This window comes from Genypterus blacodes, unplaced genomic scaffold (genome assembly GCF_046128005.1).
Source record: "Genypterus blacodes isolate CSIRO-AG114 ecotype Tasmania unplaced genomic scaffold, CSIRO-AGI_Gbla_v1 ptg000154l_1, whole genome shotgun sequence".
Classification (NCBI taxonomy): domain Eukaryota; kingdom Metazoa; phylum Chordata; class Actinopteri; order Ophidiiformes; family Ophidiidae; genus Genypterus; species Genypterus blacodes.
Genome location: NW_027466956.1, coordinates 692,988 through 714,097, shown reverse-complemented (window position 1 = coordinate 714,097; position 21,110 = coordinate 692,988). Strand labels below are relative to the sequence as shown.

The following is a 21,110-nucleotide window of genomic DNA, read 5'->3' as shown; positions in this document are numbered from 1 at the left end:
CTCCTGGGTTTGCTTCCAAATACCCACCATGAAAAGGTATTTCACTCAATGTTTGTATGCACTCTGAGCATGTGTAACCACATTACCGGCCTTGCACCATGGCTGCAAGTCAACAAGAATGGGCTGGTTTTGACCTAGCACAACAGAATGAAGTAAGTATGGTACCATGGTGCTACCAGCAAGAAAAATGCTCTTTCCATTCCCCATTAGGCACAAACTCTACAGCACTAAGGTCTGTCGACTACCAGTGTCTACCAGAGCTTGTGATGACTGGCATTTTATAAAGACCGAATGGAATGGAAGTAACAATATTGAAGTGAGCTGAGTGCATGGTGTGTGGTCTGGAGGCAGTGGCTTAGTGGGTAGAGCTTCCGCTTGGGAACCGGAAGGTTGCCGGCTCGAGTCCCTGCCGAGGTGCCCCAGAGCAAGGCACCTCAATTGCTCCCCCCTCTGTAATGGGTGGTAATGTCGCTTAAAGTCGCTTTGGATAAAAACGTCTGCCAAATGATCGTAATGTCTGGCGACATAGGGAGGCAGTAGCTCAGTGGGTAGAGCTTCCGCTTGGGAACCGGAGGGAACCGGAGGGTCGCCGGTTCGAGCCCCTGCTGAGGTGCCCCTGAGCAAGGCACCGAACCCTCAATTGCTCCCCCCTCTGCGAAGGGTGGTAATGTAAGTCGCTTTGGATAAAAGCGTCTGCCAAATGATCGTAATGTAATGTAAATGACATAACAAATCTGAGATTTTCACTTGGTTCCTGTCTATTTTGCTTGACTGCTGTATGTGTTGGCCATAATCTTGGCAAGACTAAGAGCCACACCACATACTTCTAAATGAGCCTTTGTTCAATTGGCTGGAGTTGCTTAAGACTTAAGTAAGCTAAGCTGCCTCTTCACCCGTCTCTGGATGAAGCTCTCTGATCCAGACCTCCATGTCAGGGCCTGAACTGCTGAAGTGCATGGAACGCTTCAGTTTCATGACCTCAGAGATTTGCTTCATCAAGCTTTGCTCTGGGTGAAAAGTTTCTCCAGCAATGCTCTTGCTCAGCAGACTCCTTCTCCCTCCATTCATCCCATGCTGCTTGGCTCTGTAGAATTTCGCTAGCTCTAATTGATACTTAATAATAAAAGTCAAACAAACATAAAGACTTGAGAAAATCAACATACGACTATGTTTGCAGCGCCAACAATAATGTAATCCTCTGCACTGACTTTCTACGGTCTGCACTCCACAACCAACCAACAACAAATCACTAGTGATGTTGGTTGCACAGCTTAAACAGGCTACTACTGGATGAAATACATGTAATAAATGCCATAGTTCTAAACAGCATTCAATTACATATTGAACCAAATACATTCAATACGACATTTACTCCACATATAAGGACTACATTTCCTTTAAATCCATGAAAATACAGTACCTTACAAATTATGTCACAATGGACTACAATAAACCACAAAAGGATGTAGGAAGTTGTCTTGCCTTAACTAACCGTGATTTAAATAAACACACAGCTTGTACTGCCGTGAGACATATTTAAACTTTAAATGAACCCACAACAGGTGGGCATCACAGCTTCCACCTGTTTCTGGACTTACTGACCAACAGGCCCCAACATGTTTGGTCAGACCACCACTGCCCTTCCACCCTCACCCTAAACACCAGCGTCCGACAAGGCTGTGTTGAGCCCGTTCCTCTACTCCCTCTTCACCCAAGACTGAAGACCTGGACATGGTTCCAACACCATCATGAAGTTTGCGGACGACACCACGGTGAGTCGGCCTACATAGAGGAGGCGAGGTGTCGCCGTACAAGAACCACCAGGTTCAGGAACAGTTTTTTCAGCAGTCTACCTGCTGAACTCTGCCCTGTCACCCCGCCCCCCTTCACAAACATTCACACCTACTCGCCAGACCCCATCCCCCACCTCCTCACTTGCACACTCGCCAACCCCTCCCAGACTGGATCTATGTGATCGCCACTGACTGCACGTTCACGTTTACTTTGTTTTACTGTACATACTGTAAAAACCTCCTTCTGTATATACCGTAAAATTTGCATTTTATAGATCCTTTCACTACTGTAAAAATTCTGATTTCATAGATCCTTGCACTACTGTATTGCCTTTGCACTATTGTATATACTGGTCTTACTGTAAATACCCCTATCTGTCACATACTTTATTGTAATATAGTATTAAATTATCATTTTTACAGTTCTGGTTAGAGGCTATCTGCATTTTGTTGCTTGTACCTGTGACATGCAATGACAAAAAAGTTGAATCTAATCTAATTTAACATCCCCACTACACAATACCACACACGCCTAACTTGTTCCTAGATACACCTAGCAAAACGTACGTATAGCGCAAATTACACTTTAGGTTTGCCACCTATTCATAAATTGTTGTGTTCATAAATAACACAGCAACATGTTTCTGCTTACGTTGACACTGTGCCATTGCATGTAGCATATAACCGTTTTCTCATATACTATCACTCTACGCTACATTAAGTGGCATGGTGTAACTGAGGGCACATTGGATCTTTGTCACATCGTGAACCATTTCCTCCCGGGAAGGTGGTTATGCTTATGTCCATTTTGCACAAGTAGCAGGACCTCATGGACTATAAAAATGAAACATCAGTCATTTGGCAGATTTATCCAAAGCGGTGTACAGATTTGAGTATAACAAGCAACTATCTAGTCAAGAGAACAACAGGACATAGGTACCAAGTGGCAGTGCCTGGAGGCAGATCAAGATATTGTTTGTTAGTTTGTTTTTTAAAAAGGTTTGGTATGAAGGTTTTCATGAAAGAGTTGGATCTCCATTTTTTTAAAGGCAGAGAGGAATTAAAATAATTCAAAATGAAGGCAGGCACCTGTGCAGTCATCAGGTAAGAAAGTGTGACACTTATATGTAAACATATGTCTGGGCTTGAAAAAAGCGAGTATGCCTTTATCAAAGCATAATTCAAGTTTCAACAGTAAGAAAACATACAACGCTATAAACTAAAAAAATGAAAAGGACTATTAATATTTAGAATTAAATATCAGAGGAATAAAGGCCATATTATTGCATATATTTCTTAAGTTTGTTTCTAACCAATCTATATGTTTTGAATGAGTTTAAGACAAGGGCCCTGAAGAATGATCAGCAGCCACAGCTACTCTCAGCCACTACTGTATAGTTAGGCTATCTAGAAGAAGAAGTGGTTATCTTCTTTGCTGTTGTGTGTTGGGGCAGTAGGGCGAGGTCATCAGACGCCAACAGGATCAATAAGATCATCAGCAAGGCTGGCTCCGTCCTGGGGGTTGAACTTGATTTGAGCGTGTGTCGGAGAGGAGGATGCTGCGCAAGCTATGTAGCATCATGAACAACGACTCTCACCCTCTCCACCAGGTGCTGGCCTCATACAAGAGCACCATCAGTAACAGGTGTCCCAGGTGTACTACTGAATGCCACAGGAAATCCTTCCTCCCTGTGGCCATCGGACTTTACAATAAATCTACCTCGGGTCAGGCAGGGACAGTTGGGTCATAGGGATCTGAGCCCCCCCTCACTGTCACTTAATAGTATGTCGCACAACACGCTGCTGTATATCATATCATATATACACACGTGTATATATCTGAAGTTCTTTAATCTACCTATGTTGAACGCACTTATTGGAAGTCGCTTTGGATAAAAGCATCTGCTAAATGACCGTAATGTAATGTAATGTATGCTGCAGTTATATAGCCAGATGCACATTTGCACTTTGTACCCATGTCATCCTTATGTATTTGTACTGTCATGTACTGGTCCCCGATGTACTTCGTACCCCTTATTGTGTGTACTTATTATCTGCATGCACTCTTGCACGTTTCTCTATATTGCACTAGTTTTGGTGTTTTCTCGTTCTAGTTTCATTCTGCACTGTACTGTAACTGTTGCACAGTAATTTCTTATCTTATCTTATATCTCTAACCTCAGAGGTGAAGGAGGCTGGCTGGCATCAGCTCTGGGATCCAGGAGAAAACGCTTCTGGAACAGCGTGGCATTCATATCTGCAAAAGTCAAGTCCAGCACAGGATAGCCCATCTGTTTGGTCCATGTGTCCATTACCTGTGCAATTGGCAACCCACTCACCTAGGCAGAGTTGGTCATATAAGTGTGGTTCCAATGAAAATATGCAAAATCAATTTTAAGTTATTTCTTCAGAAATTGATGGCAACATCAAATTTAAACAAACCTCAGCCAGAGATGCCCAGAAATTGGCTGTTTTGGCATTCTGAAAGTGGTAGCCTTTGAGGTATTGCTGGTGAGAGATAAAAATCTTTACAGATCACAAAATGTATGATTATCATTCATAAGGTGTAAAAACAAAATCACTCGCAACAAAGACAAAACATTTGAAGATGAAGGAGAAAGTATTATTGGCCCCAGAGAGAGAGAGAGAGAGAGAGAGAGACAGAGGGAGGGAGAGAGAGAGAGACGCACACTCCTCGTGTATGAGATACAGGAAGCAATTTAATTGCCTATGCTACTGCCTATATTGGGTTTAAAATACCTTCAGAGTTGATCAAAACAGCTGATTAAGGGGCCCACACGCGTAAGGGTAGGGAGTATATGTGTCTTTACCAGCTCCTATATATTTTTTCCATTAATTGGGAAACAAACGTAATTTCAACCCTCTATTTCAACAAATCTTAATTTTCAAAATACTCAATATAATTTGATTCAACTTTATTTATACAGCGCAAAGGTAACTAATCTAACGGTAAAAAACCTCAGGCAGACCCGCGCTCAAAGTGGGCGGCCATATGCCTTGACCGGTTGGGTTTAGAGGGAAAGAGAAAGAGGGAGAAAGACAGCGAAAGGCGAGAGACAGACACACAGAGAGGCACAGCAAAAACAATAGTAATTAGTAACGATCGTGCTAATGTAAATATGACGAATGATATTAATACAAATAGCAGGACAGGGTCTTCATTTCTACAGGTATATATATAATATATAGCATGATATCGTGAGTTGTCGCCCAACGCATAGTGAGTAGTTGCACTCATCCAGTTTGAGGTTATACACAGGGTCCACTTCTCCAAATCAAGACAAGACTGAAATGTACACAGAGGTAGAGGGAAAATGTGATAGATGTTCAAACCCACACTTCAATCTAAGCCATATGCTTCTTCTTCTGCGCTAGGTAACACAATTACTGGTCTGGTTATTTTAACATAATGTCCACCATATTGGGAACGCAGCTTCAACGTTCTCTTCATATAACCATCTTGGGAACTCCAATTATGTCATCTAAACACTGTGCAAAAAGAAATGATCAATTTCACATCTCTGTTTGTTAGACGGCACCTGCTTTTCCAGTGTAAATCCCTCTCTCCTCCCTCTATTTCACAATCGCTGAAGGACACAATGTTTTTTTCTTAAACTCAAGAAAGTAAAATACACTGTGGGGACATCCGGATAAGCTCCAACACAGATTGCAACCACTTCTTTCCTACTTCGCAGATCTACAGGCTATGCCAGACCAGACTTGAACGCTAAATAGTTTATCTATGGCAGATGGGCCAGGGTGGGGGTGTGTGGATGTGGGGTTGTATGACTGCTGTGGTGGGACAGGTCTTTGGGTGGGATTTCTTCCCTTAACGTTTTTCTTTTTTGTTTCTCCCTGTGTCTCCCCCTTTTTTAATTTTGTTTTCTCTTTTCTCCCACCACAGCCCATGCGGTCTGAGGCTGCACTGTTGAATGATGTCGACATGTAAAATCTGTACCTACAGGATTGTAACTGTGATTACATTATTGTCAACATAACCTTTGCATGGTGTGGCTATCTGCTGTCGCTTTGTTTGTCATCCCATTTTCTTAATCAACCTGAACATCACACAGCCTGTTTTGCTTTATGGCTTTAGTTCTCCTCGTTCTCCCCGTCTCTGCTTCTCTCCCCCGTCTGTATATAGCAATGTTGTACACACGTTGACCAAGCTAACAGCACCAGGACAACGTGGCTTTGCACGTATCACTCTTGTTCAGAACGAAACTATTCATAGATAGATAGATTTTCTATGTTGTAGATGTTTTCTGACTTACTCGACAGCCATCTCTGAATACATCTCTCCCCATCCAGTTCTCCAGCATCCTGAGAATAGAAGCCCCCTGCAAAAAGTTCAAAATATTTTTTATCAATATTAGTTGATATTAGTTTTCTTGATACAGCGATAGACATGTCATTTTACACATGAGAGGCCGTTTATGACCCCATATAGGGGCCTGTCACTGTGATCACCTTGCTGTATGAGATGGAATCAAAGACAGAGGTGATCTCTGCAGGGGTTGACACGTCCACAATGATTGGGTGAGAAGACAGGAGAGCATCATCCTCCATTACAGGAAGCACATCACTGATGATCATTATGTCTCGCTGCATGAAAGAGGAGGAGAATACAAGTAAAAAAAGGTGGGGTGCGCAAGTTACCATTCAGAACTCCCAATACTCACACATTTTCATGCACAACTCTCATATTGTAAAATTGCCAATATGTCTTGTTTCTTCCTTGTTACTGAAAGACTTCAGTCATCCAATCCACCAAACAGCACCAAACAAGAGTCAATAGCAACAGCAGAATAAGCTGTTTGGCATTGGCAGAGAAGATTTGGCAAATTTTTCATGAGCGCTACCTACATACTCAGCTGTACTGCTCATCCCACAAATGCATGTTCCTTACAAATGGGAAACCATTTAAAAGGGAACAGCTGGAAAACCTCTGGCCCCCCAGCGCACTCGCTGCGGCACACCCGCTGCGGCAAACCCGCTGTTCCCGGTGGTTGGAAGGACTGGTAACTGCTTTTCCTCATCTAGACATGACCTTTAATGGAGGCTGGAGAAGTTAGGTGAGAATACAGATCTTCTTCACATGAAGACCTTGTCACATATAAATGCCACAGTGACAAACATGATTTAATTATTTATGTCATGTTATACAGTATATATGTTGTAATGTAGAATTCATAACAAGTTCAATATCACACCCATATGTACTGGTCAAAGGCGTGAAAGACTCTCAAAGAATAAATGTAACTGTCCCCGACTGACCGATCTAGGATGAAGGTTCTTGAATGAGTAGTGATCAACGATGTGATCAGTGTCAACGATGTGGCAGTGATCCTACAGCACTCCTCTCCTACTCTAGAAACGTTCATCTTTAACTGCAAACCCTTTTATTCCCCCTGTTAGTTCGCGTCATTCATTGTGGTCGGTGTTACATTCCACCGCACGCCAATGCACAGGAGGCACAGCTCAGCAGATACTGTGTGTGGAACGGACCAACCCGAACTCCTTAGTTATTGTCCTCGGCGACTTTTACAAAGGAAATCTCAGCTATGAACTCCCCAAATATAGACAATTCTAAAATGTCCGACCAGAGTAGTAAACCTGTTGTGAGGACATCTAAGAAGTGGACCAGTGAGGCTCTGGAGTATCTTCAGGCGTGCTTTGACTGTACTGACCCCTCAATTGCTCCCCCCTCTGCGAAGGGTGGTAGTGTAATGCAATGTAATGCTTTGGATAAAAGAGTCTGCCAAATGATTGTAATGTAATGTAATAAGAAACTGAAGCAGCAGTTTGCTGCTTATGACACTGCAGCTGTGTGGAAGGGTCTCAGAGGAATCACAAACTACAAGCCTAAACCTGCTCAGTTTTTAAATGATCTGTGCCCTGCAAACAGGTTGAATGAGTTTTACTGTCGCTTTGATGGTCAAGCTGCCAGCCCTGACACCATCCCACATGACACCTACAGCCATCACCAGGCCCCCCCTCCCTCCCACCTTCCCCTCCACCTCCTCACATATGGCCCTCACAGAGGCCCCCTCACCCCCACCTCATCAACGACCCTTTCACTTCTAGGGAGGGACGTTAACAGGCTGTTCAGGAGACAGAATCCCTGCAAAGCTGCCCGTCCGGACTCTGTCTCCCCCTCCATCCTGTCTCTGGTGTTCACCGACATCCTTAACACCTCACTGGAGACATGCTACTTACCAGCCTGCTTCAAAGCATCAACCATCATCCCCATCCCTAAGAAGCCAAGGACCACAGGACTTAACAACTGCAGACCCGTCGCTCTGACCTCTGTAGTCATGAAGTCCTCTGTTGCTGCCCCACCTGAAATCCCTCGGCGATCCCCTCCTGCGGTTTGCCTACAGATCCAACAGGTCTGCAGACGACGTTGTCAACATGGCCATCCACTTCACCCTCCAGCACCTGGACTCCGCAGGAACCTACGCCAGGAGCCAAGATCAGCACCGGTTCCCCTCAGGGCTGAGTTCTTTCCCCTCTGCTCTTCTTCTTGTACACCAATGACTGCACCTCCAGTCTTCAGCCGGCCCGGCTCCTGAAGTTCGCGGACGACACCACCCTAATTGGACTAATCTCTGATGAGGACTAGGCCGCCTACAGACGGGAAATTGACCGTCTGGTGAATTGGTGCAGGCAGAACAAGCTGGAGCTTAATGCTTTAAAAACAAAGGAGATGGTCGTGGATTTCCGACTGAACGCAGCCCCATCACTTTGTGTGACTCCCAGTTGACACCATGGAGTCTTTTCGATTCTTGGGATCCATCATCTCCCAGGACCTCAAGTGGGAGCCTCAAGTGGGAGCTCAACATCAGCTCCCTAACCAAAAAGGCCCAGCAGAGGATAGTCTTCCTGCGGCAGCTGAAGAAGTTCAGCCTGCCAAAGACAATGATGGTGCACTTCTACTCTGCCATCATTGAGTCCATCCTCACGTCCTCCATCACCGTCTGGTTCGTGTGTCATCCGTATACGCTGTGCAGAGAAGGTGATCGGCTGCAATCTGCTGTCCCTCCAGGACCTGCACACTTCCCGGACCCTGAGGCGGGCAGGCAAGATTGTGGCTGACCCCTCTCACCCTGGACACAAACTGTTTGCAACCCCTCCCCTCTGGCAGGAGGCTGAGGTCCATCAGGACCAAAACCTCACGCCACAAATCCAGTTTCTTCCCCTCTGCAGTGGCCCACATCAACAAGGCCCAGGTCTGCCACTGACCACATAATTTCCCTAGCAACTTGTATGTTTAATCTTATTCAATTTAGTTAATTTATTAAATTTTGTGTGTTTTCTAATTTATCTATTTCAATTTCTTTGCATAGTTGTTGTCTTGTTGTCTTATGTCTCATATGTTTTATATTGCACCAATAACCACAAAAAAATAGTTTTGAGTGATAACTTCATTGGCATTAAAAGCTATTCTGATTCTGATTCTGATCATCTAAACCAGTACGGCCTAGTACGGCCCCTGTGGGGTGATGGTGACATCAAAATGGCCCACGATAGGAAATAGGTTCCCCACCCCTGGTCTAAACAGCATGTCCAGTTGCATGTCCAGCTGCTATGTCATGCAGTAATTCGAAAAACTCACCATTCTCCAGGTTGGTTCAGCTTCCTCCACACCGACATACTCAAAGAAACTGGCAAAACCCTCGTTCAGCCAGAGATCATCCCACCAATCCATAGTCACAATGTTCCCAAACCACTAAAAAATATTAAACATTACACGGTAGTGTCAAAACAATGTTACATCTTGTAAAGGTTGCTATACTGAATATAAAAATGACACATTCATTTGATATTTTGAACATTTGTATAGATTTTTGAAAAAAAATAATGAAGAGTTAGTAATAATTCTTGTAACTGCTGAAAATTCCAAAGATATCCAGTGACTCTTGGTCAGTGGTACTGTGAGTGTAGGATGGGGCACATTATGTGATTTTCTCTCTCCACCCTTCCTTAATCTGCTCATTTTACATTCCATGTCTGTAATGATCACCTCTCTGGCCCATGGGCCCCACACCCTTGTGTGGTGTCCATGGGTCAGCTGATTTTCCGCTCCATGGCTTCTGAGCTGTCAGGACTCTGCGGCTCCCTCTGCCACCCCCAACCCATACCATCTTATAGCGATATTGGGCTAGACAAATAAAATTGACTTGACTTGAACCATCAGGGAGCATGTCAACTACCACCAGTGGTACACCTTCCTGGAGTGACTGTAATTGATACAGTGAAATCAGCTGTGTTGAGGTTTAGTTACTTACAAGCAAAGTGTTTAACAAACTAATTACTTTTTTCAGAGGCTTTACAGAAGGACAGCTATTTTCAAAACAATGTGGCATTTCCTGCAATATTTTTTCCATGAGTATTCAAGGGGGAGTTTAAGAATGAGCTATAAATGTTAACTTCAAAACTCAGTCAATACTACTAGCAGCACTGCTACTCACTTGAACATATCCCACAGTCATATCTTGCTCAGCCCTCTGGGAAATGTAGTCTGTATGAGCACTTCCCTCACAATGCTACAAAATTTCTCCAACTTGATGTTGATGTTGAGGAAGAATGATTTGACATGATTCCATGAATCCAATAATGTGTAACAATATTAGCCATGTTATGTTACAACCTCACAAATTTTTAGACATGGAAATGAATGTCCACGATGTTTACAAATTGACTCTTTTTTAAAATCTGAATACAATTGTTGTGAAATACATAGCATTGAATTATCTGAGTGTGAAGAAAAATGTCATATTAGAGACATAAAAAACAATTTTCTACCTGTCGATACCTGTGTTGGTCATTCGGATTTAACTTGCCGGTCAGATTCTGATTAACAGCTTTCCAGGTGTAAATTCAATGTGTGCAGGTAGGATATATTCAGGTGATTTTGAAAACAAGTTAAAAAAAAAACCTCACCCAGTCAGCATCCAGACAATACAATACATAATTGTCTTTAATGCATACTGTAAATGCAAATGTCATTGTCTAGATCACATATCATCACCACCTTAAACTAATGGCCTATGTCACATTTGAATAAGGATGTAGGCAATTTTACCAGAGGTGGTCAGCATCATGAAGAGATGATTTAGGCAACAAAAACATTTAAGTCAAAATATGACTCAGGCCATTAGTTTAAGAAGGTGACAATATTCAGCATTCTTCCAATCAGTTGTTACAAGTGTTGTTGTTGAGGCTTGAGGTCATAAATATACTGTAGAACAGTGGTCTCCAACCTTTTTGTCTCTGAGAGCTACTTTGACAAAATAAAAGTGTCCGAGAGCTACTCATGTTTTACATTATTAGAAACATTTATCCACATGGCTGATTCTCCACCCAAACCAGCTGAATAACATTCTCTGTAATTCAGGGAATTCCCTGTAGTTCCAATATCATCTGTACTTCACATGCATTCAGTCTGTTCTGATGTTAGTGAGATGACAGAGAGTGTGGTACTGTTTCCATTAGGAATTAAAATAGTTTTGAAATGTTCTTGCAGTGAAGCATGTTCTCTGTCGTACAGTTTTGGAATGTTTTTTTTCAGTGTTTTCCTGTTTGGAAGAACATACACTGGATCGAGAGCCTGGCTGGAGCTTCTTTTTTCTTCCAACTGAACTGTTGGATGCACATGTTATCATGTCTGTGAAGGTTTTTTGTGGACCCTGCTCGACGTGACGGCTTCATTCTGCATTCTGCCTTTATGTTGCTCAATCTTTTTATTGCACTAAATTCAATTTCAATATGCTGCTGTTGTTGCCACGTCATAAAGAATTTCAATGTTTAGTATGACCTGTGTTTTACTGTGCAGATGACAAATAAACTTGAAACTTGAAACTTGAAACTTGAATCTTGAAACTTGTCATCGTCAAATCCAGCGTGCGCTTGCTAGTCGAATGTTACAGTGTCACGTTACCAAACTTGACAGCAGCGTGATGTGTTGGACTGACAGCTGAGTGGTTCATGATCGTTTTGTGACAAAAGGGGCCGGAATGTTTGTGAATTTGATTAGATAGAAATTCACAAATGGTAGCTGGCGAGCGACGTGTTGGCGACCCCTGCTGTAGAAACTCTCATTTTTGCAGCACAACTTCTTCAGAATATGATCCTGTGACTAAGATTTAAAATGTGTGTGTGTGAAAGAATATAATAGAACATCTTGTGTTTGGACAGAAATTTACTGAACTCTTATTTGCCTTCATAATTGAACTGCTTGTAAAGATATCAACAATAAACCTTGAGCTCTGGAACTATATGATGGTCAATCAACACCTTTCAGGTGTGTAATAAAGATAAAGGCATCATGTCACTGCAAAGGGAAAAGAGAGCTACCCAAATACAACTTGTCCGTCTCTTCCATCATTTGCAGTCGTTTCTGTCAGTGTAAAGTCAGTTTCTGGAGTACAGGAACATTCTGCAACAACGAATCAGACACATTTTCATCTTGGAACGATAGTAACTGAGCCATTAATGTTCCAGTGGTACACCTGCCAAGATAAGTTCTGATACCCTACCGTGTACCGTTACCGTGAGTTACAGTGAAATCAGCACTGAAGTCAGCAGTCTTGGGGTTTAGTTAGCTACAAGTCCTGAAGCAACTAACTAATTACTTTTTTCATAGCCTTAACAGAATTGGAGCTACTTTAAAAAAAAAAAAAAAGGGGAGTCAATGATGAGCACTGTAATGAGTTCAGCAACTGTGCTGGCAGTTTGTATTTATCCTGCCAAATTTTACTGAAATCTTGTTTGCTGTCATGATGAAACAACTGATATGTTGTAAATGAATGTTCAGTCATGAAACATAACAACAAATTCTAAACAATTTCCACACTAAACCTTGATCTTTGGAATCATTCCATGGTCAATCATCATCTTTCAGATGTGTAATACAGATAAAGGCATTATGTCACTGAAGGTGAAAAGGGAGCTACAGTTTACAGTTGTTTCTGTCAGTGTGAAAGTTACTCTACTGAAACAATAGCAAAAATCTGGATGCAGTTCTAGAAACAGCAGCATCACCATACCTCTACTCTATACGATCTCCCTTTGCAGCATTTTAGATTTAATTAGACTTTTCATATATTTTACATTAGTCTCTTTACTAAATTTTCAACCCCAAATATATTTTGAATCCCAAAATGTCTCATCAGTCATTAATAACTGGGTTGTTTGTTGTAAATAGTGTTTTAGAGAGTGGTGAGGGGTTTTACAGCACTAATTTCTGGATTGTTTCAGACAATTTTATAGTCATATTTTAGCTCTGAACTGTATATGTTAGGATAATCCTTTCAGTACACAAAATGGAATATTTTTATTGTTGTTGTTTTTCACTGACATTATCTAACCATGGATTCTTCCAACCAAATGAGGTCGAATGTGGCGGCGTACTCACTGATGGGCTGATGTTTAACCTCCATGTCATGTTAGTTAATGAGTTGGATTAAGTTGCTTCTTGCATTATGCTGTCCATTCATAACATGTGTATCTGTCCATGTTACCGATTGTCAGCCAGTATTGTTCATGAGATACAAAAGAGGTTTATCATTATCTGCGAAGGTTCAACATCATGATCTTTATCATGATCATAGATACAGGAAATAAAGTATGGAAAAGTTATTTCTTTTTTATTTTTGACAATTTATGAAAATCACATAATAATTGCCTCTGAGGAATTTTCAGGAGCACAGGACTCTTTAAGCACATTCAATTCTCAGGCATAATTTATCTACATTTGATTGATTTTGCTAACTTTATTACACTTGAGGTGAGGCAATATACTCCGCCTCTAGCGAGTGGCCCAGTCCTTCATATATTTTTCAGTATGTGGCCCTCGGTGAAAAATGTTTGGACACCCCTGGTCTACAGCCTTCTGATCTGTAGGGTTGGGAGGAATATTTTGGTTTGGATGTTTTCTCACATTTTTCTGGCTAGGGGTCAGATTTAACTATTAGGAAATACTTAAACTATAAGTTTAATTTTTGATTTTTGACAAATAAAGAGATTTTTATAATTGAATTCTGCTATATGCCTGAAAAGGCTTATCTAGTCAACAGATTGGACTCATCTCTACCAGACATAGTCGGTAAACAGGTGTTAAATGATGGTGCAGTACCTGGTGGACCAACTCATGGGCAATGACACTGGCCACACGTTGCTTGTTGTAGGAAGATGACTGGCTTTCATCATACAACAGGTTTGTCTCCCTGTATGTGATGAGGCCCCAGTTCTCCATGGCACCAGTACCAAAGTCAGGAATGGCTATCTTATCTGGATCACAACAAAATAAGAAGTCCGCTGGAGTTACCGCTTATCATGTAATACTATATTGCATTTGGAATGTTATCACTTTAGAGCGATAGAGGCTGACTTTGTCTCAGCTTTCTTGCCATATCTTATGTGAGGTCTAGAACTGCATAAACACTACATCTTTTCAACACATCCCTCTTGAAAAAATTGATAAGAACCGATTGTGTCTGGTCTATTCATTCTATGAGAAAATGTGTCAAGCTGGACACAGTCAGACATAGGAGCAGCTTGGAGTCAAAATACAATATAATATAAATATATATACAAAATAATACAATAATACAAAATATAATTAAATATATTTATGTCATATGTTATATTATTGCTACAGACTGAACTGCACAATGCTGATAACAAACACTCCTATATACTGTGGAGAAATTTAAACGAGTGACTATAGTCACCGAAGCAGTGGACATACATGTACAGCTGTTAGGAACACAACACGTAATACATATATGAGGTTATTTATGGTAAAACTCGTCATGTGAATTACAAAGAGCAGAGGAGTGAAGTGCCCTTCAGCGGCCCCCAAACCCCGCCTCTTGGGTGACAAATTACATACACAAGTACGAGCGCACACGTGGAAGGGTGTTACCTCACTCACAGACTACAATCACCTCGCATTGAAACAAGCTACCTCGGGTCAAGGTGGGACGGTGGGGACATAGGGATCTGAGCCCGATCCCCCCCCCCCTCCCAACCTGCTTCACTGTCACTTATAGTATATTGCACTAAACGTTGTATGTCACATATACACATGTGTATGCTGTAGTTGTAGATTGTCATTACTCATACCTCAGTCAGATGCACATTGCACTTGCACTTCCTTATGTACTTATTTTATTGTCATGTACTGTTCCCCCCATTGTATGTACTTCGTACCCCCCTTATTGTTTGTACTTATCTTGTACTTATTATCTACTTGCATTCTTGCACTTTTTCATTATTGCACTAGTTGGGTGATTTCTGATTTCTGATTTCTGGGTCTTGTTTTTTCATGCTGTACTGTAACTGTGGCACAGTAATTTCCCTCGGGATAATAAAATTTCATCTTATCTTATCTTATCTTAAGTTCACTCGTATGTGTGTGTGTGTGTGTGTGTGCACTTTACCAGCATTTTATGTGCAATTTCATCCGTGTGTATGCAGGAGGTTTCTCAATTGTGTGTGAAAGGTGCGTTTATAGGTGTGTGTGTGGTTTCAGTACTGCATGTATGAATGTAACATGGATTTTGCTTTGAACTATTTCAACAAAATATGGGGAATTAACTAATTGATAATTAATATGTGAAGGACTGCTGTCCCTCGGAGGTGCAACATCTGAATATAAATATATGTATGTCCACCTGTAACAACATTGTGATTTTCTGAATAAGATCATGATGCGGAATGATCAGAGGGGATGATCACCCATCAAGTTTTTAAAGTTTGTGAAATTACCTAGCTTTGAGATGGAGTATGACATGTTGAAATAATCCTCAAAGTAATCAAAGATGACCTTTGTGGTGTTGGCTGCATATTCTGCAGTTTTTAGTTGACTTGGCTGTGCGTAGATTCTCAACTGGAAAGAACAGAAAACAGTTTAAGTCAGTAAGTTTACAAGCAAAGACTTTGCATGATACACTTTCTTTGGAAAACCGGGGAAAACTGGGGATAATCTTTCATTTTTTCAACTTTTTTTTTTGTACTTATATATCAAGTATAAGCTTAATTTTTTTTTTTAATTCATTGCTTTCTTTTTGTATGTGCATTTTACACAATATTCAAAGTTTTTTGGAAGTGGGATTTGTATAAAATTAGAAAATAATAATTCAGCATAAAAAGTTTTGTTAAATAGCCTTCCTCAAATTCTTAGTTAGTTTTGGTAATGCCAACATTCTTCCCTGGTAAATTTCTTCTGAACCACATTATTTCCTCCAAACAATCAGAAAATTGCCTGGTTTATCAAAATGTTTTTTCAAAAGATGAAAATTGTCCTCTCTCAAAAATAAGGTGGCACATGAAAAACAAATTCACATGAAAAACAAATGCAATACAAGCTCAGAAAACTCAAATGTAGATATAATCTATGGGTGCTAGCACACAGCACTGCAGCAAAGTAAAATTGAAATGTTATTTTCATAATTAAAAAATGGATTATAAAGCATCCATACCACATCACAAAAAATGTTTTTTTACAATAAATTTGTACGTGTTGAGAACTGATTGGAGGATGCTTCAAACATAATAGTGGCTAACTCACAGGAATTCCTCGGGCCGACAGTCTTTCCACATGGCCAAACTGGTGCACAGCAAAACATACCAAATAGGTACTCATTGGAACAGACTTCTGGAAGAAGGTCTTCATTTTATTGCCTGGCAGTTGTTGAGGGGAATCCTGAAGTGGTAGATGAAAAGGCCTTACAGGGTTAATATGTAATAACTTGTGCCCCAAAACAAGATTGAGTGCATGCCTGTAATGTTCACAGCACTGCCATTAAGGCTCAAATCACACTTGACAGTTCTGGACGCTCATTCTCCTGCAGCGAGACGAGGTATCGCCTCATTCATTACTGCGGCAGTAATTATTCGTATCGCTCCTCTTCCGACCCCCGAGTGATGGAAGGTCAAGTGGCCGTTTTTTTTCAATGCCATGCGATCTACCCACATTACCTTCGTATGGACGTATTGGGCACCCCTGCTTTAGTGGATTGAATGTTGTGTTTAATGTTTACCTCAGCTTTGAGTCATACCTGCAGTGGCATGTTGGATAGAGCACTATAAGCAGCATCATGAGTAATAGAGATGCTGTAGGTGGCCTTCTTGTTGGGTTCATCAAAGCAAGGAAACGACTTTCGGGCATCTGTAGGCTCATGATCAGTTGCAGCAATCTTTCTGGTAATTGAATAAAGGATACAGTGTTGTAGAATGTGAAAGACAAGAGGTTTGGCATCCACCTTCTAATTTTTACCAGAGTCAGCTCATTGTTTTGCAAATGACATGTAAGTTTGAAGTCTTGGTACTCAAGCCCTAACTTGAAAGGTCAAAGTCATGTTACAAGCCTTTTTATCTTATCTCATCTTATCTTTAACTCTGTGTGTATTGTCCTCTAAAAGTCATAATGTGCTAGGTACCATGATTTCTATTCAAGGTCATGGATTACATTACATTACATTACGGTCATTTAGCAGACGCTTTTATCCAAAGTGACCTGAAGTCTTGTGACTTCAGGTCACAAGAAATCGTAAGCGCATTTCCTTCCTGGTTCATTCATGGTCATATCATCATGTACAGTATATAAGGATTAAAAAGCTAATTTCTGAAATGGAAATAGATATGGAATTAAACAGTGATACATATATATATATGGAATTAAACTGATATATTTTGAATGGAAGCTCCCCCTGAAGAATCTGATTCTTCTGGTGATTGTGGGTCTAACTGTTCTTCACTCTCTATTTTTTAAACTTTAGATCGGTATTTGTCTTTCCTTTTTCTCCATGTCACTAACACTAGAACAGTACCAAAGCAAGAGAAAAAACTCAAAGCAGGATTCATTCCAAAAGAAAGACAGCTACTGAAAAATGAGTTGTAGATTGCTCCTCTAGTGTGACTTGAAAACGGGGGTGGATGAATACAGAAATACAGGATAATATGATAGAGGGTTTGTTTTAAAGAAAGACAAAACAATAAACTGTACTTTAGAGAGCACCAATTTCAGCTTCAACTACCATATGCACCTAAAACTCTGGAGAAATCATGTGTCAATATTTATTATTCATGATTATCATCATCATTTATGCAGTTGATTTTGTCAAGACTGTCTTTTGTTTGATAGTTTAGAAATGGTACAGGGGGGACAGAATGTTGGTAATGTGGGTCACAATAATCAATCACTTCACCTACAATGTTCACAAATAATCACAATTACCCAACTATCTGAGAAATTGTGATTTGTTTATTGCTATGTATTTTGAAATGCATGCGATTCAATTTAATACATATGTACATAACTCTGGGTTTAACATGATGGAGTACATTGATTTCAGAGTTCCATTATTAAACACAAACAAAGCCACCCCAAGCACTACCTGGACTTGGTGACATCTGATCATGTGTCCATTTTATCCTGGAAATCACAACTTCAACAACAGGGATTTTTTTGACTATTTTCACGCCTGCCAAAATGTACTGTATCTTAATATGTGAAGTGATGGTTGACAACCACATTCTATTCCCACTGTACCAACTCTAAACTATCACATGTGGAAACTAAAGAGCAGTTAGACACAGGCTCATCAGACGAGGAGACCGATTCTGTCAGGGAGCTTTCATTCAAAATATATCAATATAGCATTCCATATATCGCTTTTCATTCCATATATTCTAGATTTCATTCCATATCTATCAGGTTTGCATTGCATACAGTGTGAGTTTCATTCCATATGAATTTTCTTGCCATGCGATTTTAAAACAACTGAACGAAAATATAAACGCTTTAAACCTCACATGTTGTGTATTACTTGAAACTTCTAATTACCTCTTTTTCTGAGTACTGACATTCAATTATTTCCCATTAATTGAGAATGAAGCAGACACCCTTTTTCTAAAGACTAGAACATCCTCATTTCATTTCACAGTGGACGACCACAGTACATCATGTGATGTGTCAGTGTAAATCCAGTTAACCCTTCGACATGGTTCCTTTTGTGCGCCTGGATTAAGGACTTCCTCAGTAGCTGTCCACAAAATGTTAAAACCAACCCCCACTGCTCCTCCACCCTTACACTCAGCGAGGAACCATCTCTCAATCAACACCCTACAAACAAAAGAGATTGTCATAGACTTTAGGAGGCACAGAGTGGATGCGACCCCACTTGGTGGTTAAAAAGTCCCAGTGGGGGTTGCATCAGATTTTTCCACATAAGGCGGAAAAGCTACTGGTGACTTTCTATTGCTCTACCATTGAGAGTGTCATTTCATACAGCATAACTGTATGGTATGCCAGGTGCAAGGCAGCAGACAGGAAAGCCCTGCAGAAGGTGATATCCACGGCAGAGAAAATCATTGGCTGCTCTCTGCCCTCCCTGGAGGTCATCTCCCGCTCCCAGAGCAGTTGCAGAGTCAGAGTCAGGACAAAGACCCACGACCCCTTCCATCCTGCTCACTCACTGCTTACTTTACTGCCAATCGGTAGGTGGTAGAGGGGCAACAAAAGCAGTGCAAGCATCGGAACTCTATACTCTGAATCCTCATACAAAAAATCCCAGTTTGGGTGACACTACATTACATTTCATTAAAATTAAATAACAATATCTACCTCTTACTGATTATATCTATGTTGTTTTATGTGCCTTTATTTTGTATTTTTCTTTCCTTATCCATTGAAACAAAACCACTGCCGGAGCGAAAACCTTGGTTGTGAATTTAAACCTTATATTGACCCTACAATCGTCATTGTATTTATTATTGGCATATATATTTTCACCATACAATATAAAGAATACAATCTCCAAAATGTCCCATAACTGTATGGGCTACATCATTGTCATGTCAAATGCTTTCTTCAATAAAACTTTTTAACAGAATAAAAGCAATTAGACAGAACTTACTTCATGACTCCCTCCTCAGTGTATGTGACACGGTAGAAACCCACCACAGAGCCATCGAGGCTTCCCTGGAAGTCCAGGCTGAGCACGTGCACTTCTCCTGGGCCAGTGGCCGCCAGCTCTTCTGTGGCTTCCACGACTACATACTGCTGAGGTTTGTACTCAAAGCAGCTTTTCACTGCAATCTCCCTCTGACCTGCACCACTGTCTAGCCATAACCTGGGTAGAGAGCTAACAAATGTCTCCCTGATGTGGAGCCATAGGTAGTGTGTGGGCTTCTCGACTTTCAAATGAACTTTCACAGTGCCTGTGTAGGTGTCATCAATAAGGTTGGGCTCCAGGTGCAGATCGTAGTGAACTGGTTTGATGTAATTAGGGAGTCTAAAATTCCTCCAATCCCCACCAGAGTTACTAGAAGGCTTGCAGGGCCCTCTGTCAGGTAGGGGCTCCTCTGTGGGAGCCAGGGTGGGTGGAGTGGTTGTGATGGTGGCTGATGTGCTGAGGCCCACACCAAGGCCTACTGCCAAAGAACAGACCACCACTGTCATGCAGATAATGATTACATGCTTACCAGCAATGCAGTAGCGCTTCTGTTGCTTCTCAAAGTCCATGTTGTTAATCATGGTGAGAGTCTGTGGTCCTCAGACTTTGCCACTGCAGCGGAAAAACAGTTCAGAGCAAACGTGCCCTACTCTGACGACAGCTCTGGATGATTAAAAACTGACCAACTTTCCCTACGTAAACTGATCTAAAGCTGACCTGAAATCAGAGCTGGAGGCTTCCTGCTCAGGACCGTTATCTGTGTGAGGAGATCAAAACCTTGTCCGTGTGGTGCCAAGGGGTGTAGAGAACAAAGAGGAGGAGAATCAAACAAACAGCAGATGGAATCTTACACACTCACTGACAGATGACACGCCTCCTCTAGTTAAACATCTACAATATTCCAGTAAATCAGCAGACTCTGAGCCAAAATCAACATTAATTATGATGCGTAGTCTGAACACTGTTTTGTATGTATATGTAAACAAAACAACCCTTAGTTAACTGATCACTGGAAACTTCAATAATGTTTCAATTCTACATTTAGCAGAGAGGCTTCTTCTTTCATTCATTCATACATGAGAGATGCATCACAAGGTGGAGTGAATACATACACCAAGACCTGCCAAGAGCAATAGAGATTTGAATACCAAATGATTGTAGGGGTGGGTGCGAAGGCCTTCCTCAAACTAAATCATGGGTGATCACGTTTTGCGCTGATACTGGTTCCAAACATAAATATACAGTATGTTTATATAAAATAGGTTACAAATGAAATGTAAGCCTGGCAGATCATGTCAACCATTTGCCTACGGTGTGTAGTTGTGCGTAC

At 41.2% G+C, this 21,110-nt stretch overlaps 1 protein-coding gene across 1 annotated transcript in view; it reads right to left on the bottom strand.

Moving 5' to 3' along the window:
• The window catches only part of enpep (glutamyl aminopeptidase), a 53,770-nt gene extending 33,194 nt beyond the window's left edge, over positions 1-20,576 (bottom strand). Inside the window, exons 1-10 of the mRNA XM_076166055.1 lie at positions 19,742-20,576; positions 16,883-17,024; positions 16,393-16,527; positions 15,591-15,711; positions 13,954-14,108; positions 9,433-9,546; positions 6,285-6,419; positions 6,089-6,154; positions 4,236-4,301; positions 3,972-4,132 (exon numbers count right to left, since the gene is read on the bottom strand). Of these exons, the coding sequence (XP_076022170.1) occupies positions 3,972-4,132; positions 4,236-4,301; positions 6,089-6,154; positions 6,285-6,419; positions 9,433-9,546; positions 13,954-14,108; positions 15,591-15,711; positions 16,393-16,527; positions 16,883-17,024; positions 19,742-20,361 (1,715 nt within the window). The 5' untranslated portion in view covers positions 20,362-20,576. The remainder of the gene's footprint in view (positions 1-3,971; positions 4,133-4,235; positions 4,302-6,088; positions 6,155-6,284; positions 6,420-9,432; positions 9,547-13,953; positions 14,109-15,590; positions 15,712-16,392; positions 16,528-16,882; positions 17,025-19,741) is intronic.
• Positions 20,577-21,110: the final 534 nt, after the last annotated feature.